The 13,398-nt window shown below is 43.0% G+C and overlaps 1 protein-coding gene across 1 annotated transcript in view; it reads right to left on the reverse strand.

Annotated features, from left to right (window-relative positions):
- ACBD3 (acyl-CoA binding domain containing 3) overlaps positions 1 to 13,398 on the reverse strand; it is a 30,829-nt gene that overhangs the window by 658 nt on the left and 16,773 nt on the right. The window contains exons 6-7 of the mRNA XM_084793876.1: positions 7,226 to 7,412; positions 5,112 to 5,396 (exon numbers count right to left, since the gene is read on the reverse strand). Of these exons, the coding sequence (XP_084650002.1) occupies positions 5,112 to 5,396; positions 7,226 to 7,412 (472 nt within the window). The remainder of the gene's footprint in view (positions 1 to 5,111; positions 5,397 to 7,225; positions 7,413 to 13,398) is intronic.

Consider the following 13,398-nt stretch of genomic DNA (forward strand, 5'->3'; position numbering starts at 1 on the left):
CCTCACGTGCATTCCTGACCACTACTGTGCAAAGCTGCTGGGCTCTGGGAGTCCAGTAACAAATGCAGTTAGTAGTAACAACTGTACCCCAGCCTTCCAATTCCTAACTCCTTCCTTATATAAAAACAAACGGGCTAGAGAGATGGCTCAGTGGTTAAGAGCACTGGCTGCTCTTCCAAAGGACCCAGGTTCAATTCCCAGCAACCCACATGGCAGCTCACAACTGTCTATAATTCCAGTTCTAAGGGATCTGACACCTACATACCAATGCACATAAAATATTATTATTTTTGTTTGTTTGTTTTGTTTTTGAGACAGGGTTTCTCTGTTAGCTTTTGCTGTCCTGAGTTCATTTTGTAGACCAGGCTGGCCTCGAACTCACAGCAATCTGATTGCCTCTGCCTCCCAAGTGCTGGGATTAAAGGTGTGAGCCACCATGCCCAACAAATTATTTAAAAACAAAACAATCTTGCTTAAAGAACACCAAAGAAAATGCTGTGCTATCTCCTCTTCCACAATGAGTCAGTCCACCTTCATTTTAGGAATGGTAGAAGGTAGCCTAAGCAGACTACTGTTTCTGTATATCAAGCATAAAAACCACAAGAGAGGTAGTCAGAGGTAACTACAAATTGACTTAGTTCCACTACACTTGTTTAACAGAGATGAAACAAGTGGACAAAAAACAAGCTCTGATCACAGTCTGTCATTGTTAATGTTTTCTCTGTGTAGCCCTGGCTGTCCTGGAACTCACTCTGTAAATCAGGCTGGCCTCAAACTCACAGAGATCCCCCTGCCTCTGCCTCCCAAACCCTGGGATTAAAGGTGTGTGCTACCACCGCCTGGCTATTTTTTAAAAAGACATTATTATGATGATGATTTTTTATGATCATGGGCTTCTGACCTGTATGTGTGTATGTACAAAGAGTACATACATGGTGCCTGCCGAGGCCAGAGGCGGACACGGGTTCTTCTGGAACTACAGTTAAGGGCAGTTATAAACAACTGTGTAGGAGCTGGGAATCAAGCCTGGTCCTCTGCAAGAGGGAATGCTGTTAACTGCTGAGCCCTCTCGCCAGCCCTTTCTCCTTAGTTTTTGAGACATAGTCTCTCTTAGTAGCCCAGGCTGACCTGCAACTCACTATATAAGCAAAGCTAGCCTCAAACACATAACAATCTCCAACCTCAGCCTCCTTAGTGCTGAGATTACAGATGAAAGCAATCACATCTAGGCAGAACTAACCACTGAAAATACTTCTCAGTAAGACTCTTACACTGTGCTCAAAAAGCTCTTTCAGAAGTACACAAACTTTCCTTGTGTCTGCAAATGGTCTGAACTGAATGAGTCTCCGCTGTATGAGAAAGACCAGCACAGGCCTAGCCACTGGCTAAGGCTGCTGTGGCACTACTGGGATGCAGGTAGTGGCACCAGCTAAACTAACTATTCAGATTTTACCTTTCCTTGCCCCGTCCTCCTATTTTTGTTTTGGTGAGTATTACAGGACATGTCTTACTTTGCTGCTAGTACTCAGGAAAAAACACCATTAAAAACAAACTGCCAGCCTTTTGGCTTGGAAAAGCCCTCATGGAAGGAGCTCCAGGTAAGAGATAGGGTTTTTCTCTTGGGCTCGCCAGAACAGAGAGGAAGCTGGCAGAATAAAACAGCAGGTAAAACAGCATTATAGGAAAGAGCTAAGGTTTGGATATCTTGGGTTTGGATAACTCAAGAGAATGGTAGACTCCTAGGTAAAAGGACACAGATGCAAAGTGATTTCTAAAGAGCTAGTATTTAGTTGTAGAACCAGGCTTGTAAATACATATTTTGTGTATGGTTAAGAAAATAAAGTTACCTTGCTGAGCTAACAGGTTTTTACCTAAAACAAAACAAAAAACTGCCAAAGCCCTGGAACTGGCTTAGCAGTTGCGGTGACTTGCTCTTGGGAAGGAGCACAGTTTGATTCGCTGCACCTACATGACAGCTCACAATTCTCTCTAACTACAGTGTCGGAAGACCTGACCACCTTTCTGACCTCTGTGGTCATCAGACATGCATGTGGCACACAAACATACAAGCAGGCAAAACATCCACTCACATAAAACAAGAAGTCAATCTTTAAAAATCTTAAAAACTGGGCTGGCGAGGCTGGAGAGATGGCTCAGAGGTTAAGGGCACTGGCTGCTCTTCCAAAGGTCCTGAGTTCAATTCCCAACAACCACATGGTGACTCACAGCCATCTATAAGAACATCTGGTGTTCTCTTCTGGTGTGCAAATATACACCAGCAACCACATGGTAGCTCACAACCATCTATAATGTGATCTGAGATCTGACACCCTCTTCTGGCCTGCATGTATACATGCAAGCAGAGCACCATATACATAATAATAATTACTTAAAAAAAAAAAAGAAAGTATTAAAAAAAAATCTTAAAAACAAGCCGGGTGGTGGTGGTGCATGCCTTTAATCGCAGTACTCAGGAGGCAGAGGTAGGTAGATCTCTCTAAGTTTCAGACCAGCCTGGTCTATAGAGCAAGTTCCAAAACAAGACAGCCAGGGGTACACAGAGAAACACTGTCTTGAAAAACCCCAAAACCCCCAAACAAAAATATGTCAACCCAGTGGTGGTATGTATCTTTAAGTTCAGCATTTGGGAAGCAGTCCAGTGGGTTTCTTTGTATTTGAGGGCAGCCTGGTCTACCCAGTGAGTTCTAGGAGAGCCAGGGCAACACAGTCACACCCTGCCCCGCCCCCCAAAAAAAGCTATGCAAGAGAAAGCAGCACATGTTTTGATATTACCAGCTCAAACCTGGACCTATGATGTAAGTAAGGATTTTAACCTTCTGGAATGACAGTCAGTCTCCACGACGTACTGAAATCCTTGGGACACTCTGATGGTTTATATAGAAAATGGTACAGAGCCGGGCGTAGTGGCAGCACTCAGGAGGCAGAGAGAGGTGGATCTCTGTAAGCTCGAGGCCAGCCTGGTCTACAAAGCCAGTCCAGGACAGCCAAGGATACACAGAGAAACCTTATTTCAGAAAACTAAAAACCAAAACCAAACCAAACCAACCAAACAAAACAAAACAAAAATGGTATGGAACAAAACGTGTCTTTTGTTCCATCTGAAAAACAGATGACTAGTATGAAATTCCAATTGTTAAACTACATATTAAATGAATTTCAGGAAATGCTTATGGTCTAAGTGCTCTATATGCTCCCGTATGTGGTGTCAAGTGTGGCAATGTGATTCAAGAATGCTCTATTTCTAAAGTCAAATGGACTCATGTTCACTCCATGCACTTCCAAGAACAGTTCTGAAACCTGCCTTAACACCGCTGCCACGAGACACTATAGTACTCTGAACAAGAACTAGGACTTCCTATGAGCCACCTGGCAGGTCAGTTAGCCCTGAGAAGTGGAACCAAGGCTAGCGCCACAGTACAGAGTCTGTTTCATTCTAGCTTACTTGGCTTGTATAAATGTCCTGAGTTCTAGCTTTTCCAGCTAACAAAATTCGGGAGAGCAGGTGCTCAAAGATTAATCCATCTTTTAACTTAGACCAAGATAGTTCACTAAGGTCTTTCAAAATGCTTGGTTCCGTGTACTGAGAAGTCACGTTCTTGTAAAACAGTGGTTTGCAAAGACAAGAATGACTGGAATTTGTCTTTTTAAAAATATATATTTTATTTAATTTTAATTTATGTGCGTTGGTGTGAGGGTGTCAGACCTTGGAGCTACAAACAGTTGTGAGCTGCCGTGTGGTTGCTGGGAATTGAGCCCAGGGCCTCTGGAAGAGCAGGCAGTGCTCTTAACCACTGAGCCATCTCTCCAGCCCCCTGGGATTTGTCTTAAGTGCGGTATTCTGGTGAGTTTTCATTATTTACACATAACTTTGTTGTTGTTTGGTTTTTTGAGACAGGGTTTCTCTATGTAATAGCCCTGGGTGTCCTGGACTCACTATGTAGAGCAGATGGTCATCAACTAAAAGAGATCCTCCTGCCTCTGCCTCCTGGGTGAAGCGTGTGCCACCACACCTGGCTATATACAACTTCTTACCCAGGACCTGGGAGGTGGAGACAGAGGCATGAAGATCAAGAGTTCAAGGCCATACTTGACTATATAGTCATTAGAGGCCAGTTTTTGCTGCATGGAACCTTGTCTCACTCTTTCTCAAAAATAAACAAAAAACAAAAAGAGCAAATGCAAGAGAGAAAAAGGCCAGCTATGGTACTATAATCTTAGCACTTGACTGAAACAGGAGGATCCTGTCTTTGGTTCTGTTTTTTGTTTTTCAAGACAAGATTTCTCTGTGTAGCCTTGGCTGCCTTGGAACTCTCTCTGTAGATCAGGTGGGCCTTGAACTCACATAGGAGGATCCTGTCTTTCAAACAAATAAAAAAGCTGCTATCAAGAAATATTAATTCCTTTGTTGACAAGGATCCCCCGACCAAGACAGGGTTTCTCTGTGTAGCCTTGGCTGTCCTGGAACTCTCTGTAGACCAGGCTGGCCTCAAACTCACCCTCTGCCTCCCCAAGTGCTGGGATTAAAGGCGTGCGCCACTACTACCAGGCTCTGACAAGAAATCTTACTTGGTCTTCCAACCTTTTCAAACTGGGGAATGGTGGCATACACTGACAGTCCCAGCTAACTAGGGAAGCTGAGGTAGAGGACTGCTTGAGTCCAGCAGTTCAAGACCAGCCAAGGCAACAAAGCAAGGTCCTGTCTCAAAAACAAACAAAATATACAATTAGCAATAATCATGCCTCGGACAAATCTCATTGGCTATGATACTGCCACTGCACAAAGCTTAAAATATACAAACAAAAGCAAACCTTAAAGTGACTTCTTCACATACTTAGCTTTCCAACACACAAGGCTATAAATAAAACAACATTCAGAAACTAATAAAATAGACTACCAAATGGACTTTCTTGTCATTTTACAGAAATTCATGTTCAAGGCCTTCTTTGTGAGAGACTGGCTTTTCTCAGAGCCTTTACAGCCAGCATGCTACTACAGAACAGAGTACTCCTGTCTACTAAGTGTTCAGCAGGAAGCGTAAGGTCAGAGAGGAATGACACACACAATGTAGCAGCTACTGAGCAAGGCCTACCTTCCTCCTCCTCGTCGTCATCACTGGACTCACTGACATGCACACTGACAGCAGCGTTTGGAGAGTCTGTCCATTCAAAATAAACCCCAAACCCAATGTCGTAACTGTCTGTAGCAAATTCCCAAAAGAGGTATGATCCTTCCTCATGGGTGGGGACTCGGACGGTAACGACTTCTCCACGGCGCACTGTGATCACAGAGTCTGCGTCCTGCCGAATCTTCTCTTTAAAGTCTTTGATCTGTGGTCTTGTCCACATGGATGGAGCTGCAATCACTGGAAGAGATTCTAAAGGCAACAGGATTTTCAAAAGCTGAAGAGAAAAGGTTCATACAGAGAATATCTTCATTGGGCTACCTCTGTTCTGACACCAAGGACAATATGGTCAGTTTAGACCAAGGATGGAGGGAAACAGAAGCCTCTCAGGTTAGTGTAATATCCAAGAAGGTCTGCGGGTGTGGTGGCACACGCCTTTAATCCCAGCACTCGGGAGGCAGAGACAGGCAGATCTCTGTGAGTTCAAGGCCAGCCTGGTCTATAAAGTGAGCCTAGGACAGGCAAGGCTACACAGAGGAAACCCTGTCTCGGAAAACAAACAAAAAACAAACAAACAAACAAACAAAACGAAAAACAAAACAAAACAAAATCCAAGGTTTACAGGTATGCAGAGGTCATCATATCTCTTCAATAAAATGGAATCCATAATTTTACAGGCCTGCCTGCCCTGGACTCACTTTGTAGACCAGGCTAGCCTCAAACTCACATCAATCCACCTGCCTCTGCCTCCGGAGTGCTGGGACTAAAGATGTGTGCTATTACGCCCAGCTGGGTTCCACAATCTTACAAGTGATTTTCCCTGCTTTCATTTCATTCTACTTGTGGAAAAGTCTTAACCTCTGAGCACCTAAAGTTCTAAGGGCTTTTCTGAAAAGAGCTAAGAAAAACAGAAAATCCTGGACAATATTAGAACCATTGGAGGAAAGCACATGGCAAGGACACCCATCTTGTTGTTATTGAGCAATTTTCCTGTGTACTGCAGAACGAGGCGGGTGTTCCTGTTAAGTTACTTAGATTCACTAACAAAATACTCCCGCTCGTTTACAGACACTAGCAGGCTGGGGATGTAGCTCCGTTGAGAGTGCTTGCCCGGCACTCACAAATCCCCGGTTCAATCATCAGCACTGCTTAAACTAGGATCTAGAATTCAAAGCCACCTTCATAGTGAGTTTAAGGGCATCCTGAGTTGTCTCACAACAAAACACAAGTTGTGGTGGTGCACACCTTTACTCCCCACACTCACTCTGGCAGCAGAGGCAGACAGATTTCTCTGAGGTGGAGACAAGCCAGGGCCACACAGTGAAATCCTGTCCCAAAAAAGAAAAAACAAACAAACAAACAAAAACCCCAGGAGCCAAGCAGGTAAAGGCACTTGCTACCAAGCTTGATTCATCAAAATCTACACAGTAGAAGGAGAGAACCAAATTTTGCAAGTTGTCTTTGATCTCTCTGTGTGCCCACATACATTACAGAGTAAATACATGTGAAACAGTTTGGTTTAAACTCTTGGCAAGACTCAGGAAGGTCTTTTCTGGAGCTTTTTGTTTTGTTTTGTTTTGTTGTTACTTGTTCTAGAAAGCCAGGGAGGACAGAATAGGTTTCAGGAATCTTTTAAGTAGGTTTGTACCAGGCACAATACTCAGAGGCTGAAGTTGGGGGTGGTGGGAGCGGGTGAGGAGAAAAAAAAGAAAAAGAAAAAGAAAAAGAACCACTTGAAGCTCTCATCCTCACCTTCAACTGCTGAAAATTAAAATTAGAAAAACTATACTTCAAAGAAACCAATGTTCCCAGAAGAATCACAAAACAGAAGCTGGGACAACAGGCACATGCCACCACACTCAGTTTCCTGTGGTGCACTAAACTGAACCCAGGGCTTTATGAACGCTAAGCAACTGCTCTCTAAACATGTCAACAGAAGCATCACCCTCAGAGTAAAGCAATGCTGGACTCACACATATCTGGGTCCTCCCCAAGCTCGTCAGGTTATCGTCCTGATTTCTACTTTTCATGACGTCTAGAGAATGACACCAGGATAACAAATACATATGCTAAACCATTACCTTTTGGTCCATTTTCCAAGGCTTCTTCTGCAGCTTCTGGCTCAAGTTCTTTTTCGGAATTATCGGTGTGGGTTTTGGCCTGTCCATTAACTGACATCATATCACTTGTTCCAGTTGCATTCACTTTTGATGACACAGGCAATGAAGCCCCAGCCACTACTCCTTCTTGTTGCTTCTGTAACGCTGCCTACAAATTGAGAAAAAGTTACCATACTCTTACCAGAAAGGCTAACATTTGCTTAAAAGTGAAGTCTGGCGTCATCATTTGCTCTGCACTAAAACATTCTAAGAAATTATTAATCAACTTTTACCAATTTTTATCATATTTGTAACAAATATTAATAACACCAACAGCTAAACAATCAATCTCAGCCAGGTGTGGCGACTCAGGTCTTTATTTATTTAATCCTAGCACTCAAACTGAGGTTGATGGCGCACACCTGTAATCTCAGCACTCAGGAGGCAGAGGCAGGCAGGTGACTGTGAGTTCGAGGCTAGCCTGGTCTACAAAGCAAGTCCAGGACTGCAAAGGCTACATCTGTCTTGGGGAAGAAAAAAAAAAAAAGAGTCCATCCTGAGTGCTTAGATTAATGGCACTGCCACCACGCACAGAAGTTATGTATGTTCTTAAAATTGAATGGAAGTAAATGTTTTGTTTTTTAACAAAATTTAACTATATGCAGGGCATGATGGCACATGCCATTAATCCCAGTACCCACCCAGGAGGCAGAGCCAGGCAGAATTTAAGGCTAGTCTGGTTTACCAGAGTGAGGCCAACCAGGGCTACGCACTGAAACCCTGTCTTTTAAACTACAGAACCGGGTATGTTGAATATGCTTGTGCCCAGCACAGCACCGAGGTGCAAAAAACAAAAACAAAAACAAAACCCACAAAACACTTAAACCTTCCCATCCTTACCTTCAGCTATCAAAAATTAAAATTAGGAAAACTATATTTCAAAGAAACAAATGGTCCCAAACATTTACAAAAACAGAAACTGTGAAATTTGACAGATGTCTAAAGTAGCAAACAAAACCCTCACACATGTGAACTATTCTAATATGGACAAAATTAATATTCACAGAAAGATTATGATCTCAAAATAAAAATAAATGGCAGGAGAGATGGCTCAGACATTAAGAGCACTGTCTGATCTTCCAGAGGTTCTGAGTTCAATTCCCAGCAACCACATGGTGGCTCACAGCCACCTGTAATGAGATCTGGTGCCCTAGCCTGGACTGAAGGCAGAACACTGTAAACATACTAAATAAGTAAATCTTTCAAAAAAAATTTTATTTAGGTTTACAGTGTTAAGAGACCAAACCCAGAGCCTAACATAAGCCCCAGCAGGTGCTCATCTACTGAATCATACCCCTGGCTCCAACAAAGAAAAAATTTTTAATAAAGTAAGTATGTATGTATGTATGTATGTATGTATATATGTATGTATTTTTAGGTTTGTTTTTTTTTTTGAGATAGGGCATCAATATCCCAGGCTAGCCTTAAACTTGTCCACCACCACATCAAGCCTAAAATTTAATAAAACTACCCATCAAGTTGTAAAGAAATGCTGGGTAGCATGGCACATGCCTATAATCTCAGCACTTGGTGAGGCAGAGGCCGGTGATCTCTGTGAGTTCAAGGCCAGTCAGGTCTCAAAGCAAATCCAGGACAGTCAAGGCTACACAGGGAAACCCTGTCTTGAAAAAAAGAAATAAGAACAACAAAAAGTTGTAAAGAGACATTGGTCTAGCTGGTTGGTGATGGTGTGTGACTTTATAGCCTTAGCACTTGGGAGGCAGAAGCAGGTGGAACTCTGTTAAGCGCCAGATCAGCCTGGTCGACATAGTAAGTTCCAAGACAGCCAGAACACACAAAGAAGCCCTGACTTGAAAAAATGAAAAACCTCCAGGACAGCAAAGGCTACACAGAGAAACCTTGTCTCCAGAAACAAAACAAAATCAACAAACCAACACCACCAACAACAACATTGATCTAAGATTTAAGGGTTATAATAATGAAGTTAGAGGTCAAAATATTTTCTCATTTAACATGTTATCCTGGTCTGGACACAGTACCGCACACCTATAATCCAGCACTTAGGAGCTGAGGCAGCAGGATCTTGAATTTGACTGATCTTCATGGCAAAGCAAAGAAAAGAAATTTGCTGGGTCCACTGGCATGTGCCAGTGACTCCAGATACTTGGAAGGTTGAGGAAAGAAGACTACAAGTTCAAGAACAGGCTGAGATATGAAATGCCAGCCTGGGCAACTTAGTGAGACCCTGTCTCAAAATATAAAGAGAGGCCTGGGAGTACAGCTCTCAGTGGTAGAGTGCCTGCCTAGCACCCAGCTTTTTAAACTGGGTTACAAATCCATATGGGGACCCCACATAACTGAATATGTGTGTGTGTGTGGGGTGTCAAGAAATCTGGCTGTACAGTACAGAGTTTCCAAATAAAGGTACACGGACTACAAATTCATTCAAAATTAAAGTATAATAAATTTGAGGTGTTTCTAACACTGCTACACTCGGCTGCATCAAGGCTGCTCCCACACAGCCTTGGTTCTGAACACAGAGCACATACACTTTGCCCATGCTGTCATGACATGCAGTAACAACAATACACCTTGGCTCATATTCAAGATTATTTTATATTATGGACTGCAGTGTTTTTATTGCACATAAAAAGTTTTCTGTGGGGCTGGAGAGATGGCTCAGTGGTTAAAGCACTGGCTGCTCTTCTAGAGATCCTGAGTTCAATTCCCAGCACCCGCATGTCAGCTCACAACTGTCTATGTAACTCCAGTTCCAGGGGATCTGACACCCTCTTACAGACATACAGGCAGGCAAAACACCAACACAAATAAAATTAATAAATCATTTAATAAAAAAGTTTTCTGTGGGCTAGAAAGATGCCTCAGCAGTTAAGAGCACTGTCTGTTGTTCCAAAGGACCCAGGTTCAATTCCCAGCACTCACATGTCAGCTCACAACTGTCTGTAATTACAGTTCCAAAGGATATGACACCCTCATACTAATGCACAAAAAAACAAAATTAAATAAATTATATAAAAAATCGTTTTCTGTACTCAAAAAAACCCAAAAACTGGAAAACAGACATAATATGTTCTCCTGTCCCTCAGCACATAAACTATCAAGTAGTGTGCATTCAGATTGGAGGAGCTGACTGGCTAATAGCACTGACTACTTTTTTTTTTTTTTTAAGTTTTTCAAGACTGGGTCTCTGTGTTAGCCTTGGATGTCCTGGACATGCTTTGTAGACCAGGCTGGCCTCGAACTCACAGCTATCCGCCTGCCTCTGCCTCCCAAGTGCTGGGATTAAAGGTGTGCGCCACCATGCCTGGCCGCACTGACTACTCTTATAGAAGACTCAGGTTGTCTCCAGCATCCACGGTGGCTCACAAATATCTGGCATTGAAGTTCCAGGGCATGCACAAGCATACATTTATATTCAGGGGAAAACACTCATACACATAAAGTAAATACATCGTCTAGAAAAAAAAGATTCCCTGCCGGGCATGGTGGCGCACACCTTTAATCCCAGCACTCGGGAGGCAGAGGCAGATGGATCTCTGTGAGTTCAAGACCAACCTGGTCTACAAAGCAAGTCCAAGACGGCCAAGGCTACACAGAGAAACCCTGTCTCCAAAAACCAAAAAAAGAAAAAAGTTTGCCTGATGGCTGGCAAGATGACTCAGCATACAAGTTAGTTCCAATTGTTAACTAGATATACCCTAGAATCTGCTAGGAAAAGTCTCAGTGAAACACTGTTTACATTAGACTGGCCTGTGGAAATGTCTGTGAGACTGTGTTTATAACATCAATTGATGGGACCCAGGCCACTGAGGGCGGCCCCACTCCCCAGACAGAGATCTTGAACTATGAGTAGAGAAACCCAGCTGAACGCACCATCTGTGCATTCCTTTCTTTCTGCTCTTGACTGTGCTGATGATGTGACCAGCTGTCTCAACCTCCTGCCACTGTGATTTTCCCAAAGTGATGACTATTAACTTGGAATTGTGAGCTCAAGTAAACTCATCTTGTCAGGGTATTTTATTACAACAACAGAAATGAATCTAGGGTAACACATAAGAGTGCTTGCTGAGGTGCGTGGTGGTGCACACCTTTATTTCCAGCACCCGGGAGGCAGAGGCAAGTGGATCACTGTGAGTTCAAGGCCAGCCTGGTCTACAAAGAGAGTCCAGGACAGCCAAGGCCAGACAAAAAGATCCTGCCTTTAAAAACCAGGGGGAAAAAAAAAAGGGACTGCTGGCAAACCTATTGACCTAAATGTGATCTCTGGAACCCATGTGATGGAGGAAAACTGGCTCCAGCAGGTTCTTGTCTGCTGTCTACGTGCACACCACGGCAAGGGTGATCCTCTCCTCCACACACACACAAAACAGACAACTTTTTTTTAATGCCCTGAATCAAAATGGGAGAGTTAAAAAAAAACACCTTTAACCCTAAAGGACACCTATTTGGAGGTATTTCCAAATCAACTAGGAGCAGGTTATCAATGCTACTTTAAACCTATTTTGTAATTTTTTTTCTTTAAAAGTATTTATTTTAGCTGGGCAGTGGTAGTGCAAGCTTTTACTCCCAGCACTCGGGAGGTAGAGGCAGCCAGCTTGGTCTATAAAAACAAGTCCAAGACAGCCAGGGCTACACAGAGAAACTCTGTCTCGAAAAAACAAGAACCAAGAAATGGTTTCATTTTTAACTATATGTATGTATATGGGTATGTCCATGTAGTATGGGTGCCTGGAGAGGCCCAAGATAAGCTTATTCAATGAGCCATTTCTCCAACTCCTTATTAACTTTTGGAGGAACTTAAAAGGGAATCCTAGTATACATGAAGAAAGCTATGTAAGTACAGTGCTTGCCTATCACACGTGCAGTCCTGTACTCATTTCCCATCACAAATGTGGTGATCTAAGCCTGTAATCCCAGCACTCTATAGAGGTGGAGGAGAAGGATAAGATGCTCAATGTCAGTCTTGGCTGCATAGTAAGTTTGAGGCAGGCCTAGGCTATATGAGACCCGATTTTAAATAGAAGTGTGCAAATCATAATAAACGACACAGCTTAATCAATTTTCATATATCAAACATATCCGTGTAACCATACCCAGAACAAGAAATTATTTATATTCCAGAGTCCTTTCTAGTGCTCTCCTCTAGAGATACCTTTTCCAACCGTATTTTCAGTTTCAGGCTTAATAACTATAGATGTGCTTTGCCTACTTTTTTTTTTCTTTCTTCAAAACAGGGGTTCTCTGAGCATCCCCGGCACTTGCTCTGTAGACCAGGTTGTCCTTGAGCTCCAAGATCCACCTGTCTCTGCCTCCGAAGTGTTGTAATTATAAAGCAATTTTGTCAGGTGGTGGTGGTGCACACTTTTACTCCCAACATGCACATCTCTGAGGTCCAGGCCAGCCTGGTCTACAGAATGAATTCTAGGACACCCCTCCCCATCTCTCTCTCTCTCTCTCTCTCTCTCTCTCTCTCTCTCTCTCACACACACACACACACACACACACACACATACACACACACACACACACACACCAATCAATTGTATAATATGGGCTTGCTTACTTTATTTATTTAATGGGTTTTTTGGCGACTCTGTCTAGAGACTGTCCAAACTCAGAGAGCTCCAACTGCCCCTGCTCTTCAGTGCTATGTTTAAACACCTTTCACTGCCACTACACAGAGCACAAGATTTTAAACTATACTCTAAGGCTTGGGTTCTAAATCTGTTCAAAGGAAAAGCAGCAACTACTCAGAAGAATGCACACACTTGAGACAAGTCATCAAATCCCCCCCCAAAAAATCACATGATGGTGCAGGAGAAGGCATTTGAAGAGGAATTTTAACTCAGAACATGGCTGCTCTGGCAAGAGAGCACATCCAAAGACCTTCTAGGTCTGTGTGATCCAGCTGGAATATAGACAAGCCTTTAATTCCGGAGACAGAGGCAAGCAGATCTGAGTTCAAGGCCAGCCTGGCATAGAACAAGTCTCAGGTAAAGAAAGCTTAGGCCCAGGCATGGCTGTATACACCTTTAATCACAAACAACGAAGGTAAAGTTAGTTTGTAGAAGGAAGCACCCATGTTTGATGCTTAAATGATGTTTAATTGAGCG

The sequence above is a fragment of the Acomys minous genome (assembly GCF_964271855.1).
Source record: "Acomys minous genome assembly, chromosome: 1".
NCBI lineage: Eukaryota > Metazoa > Chordata > Mammalia > Rodentia > Muridae > Acomys > Acomys minous.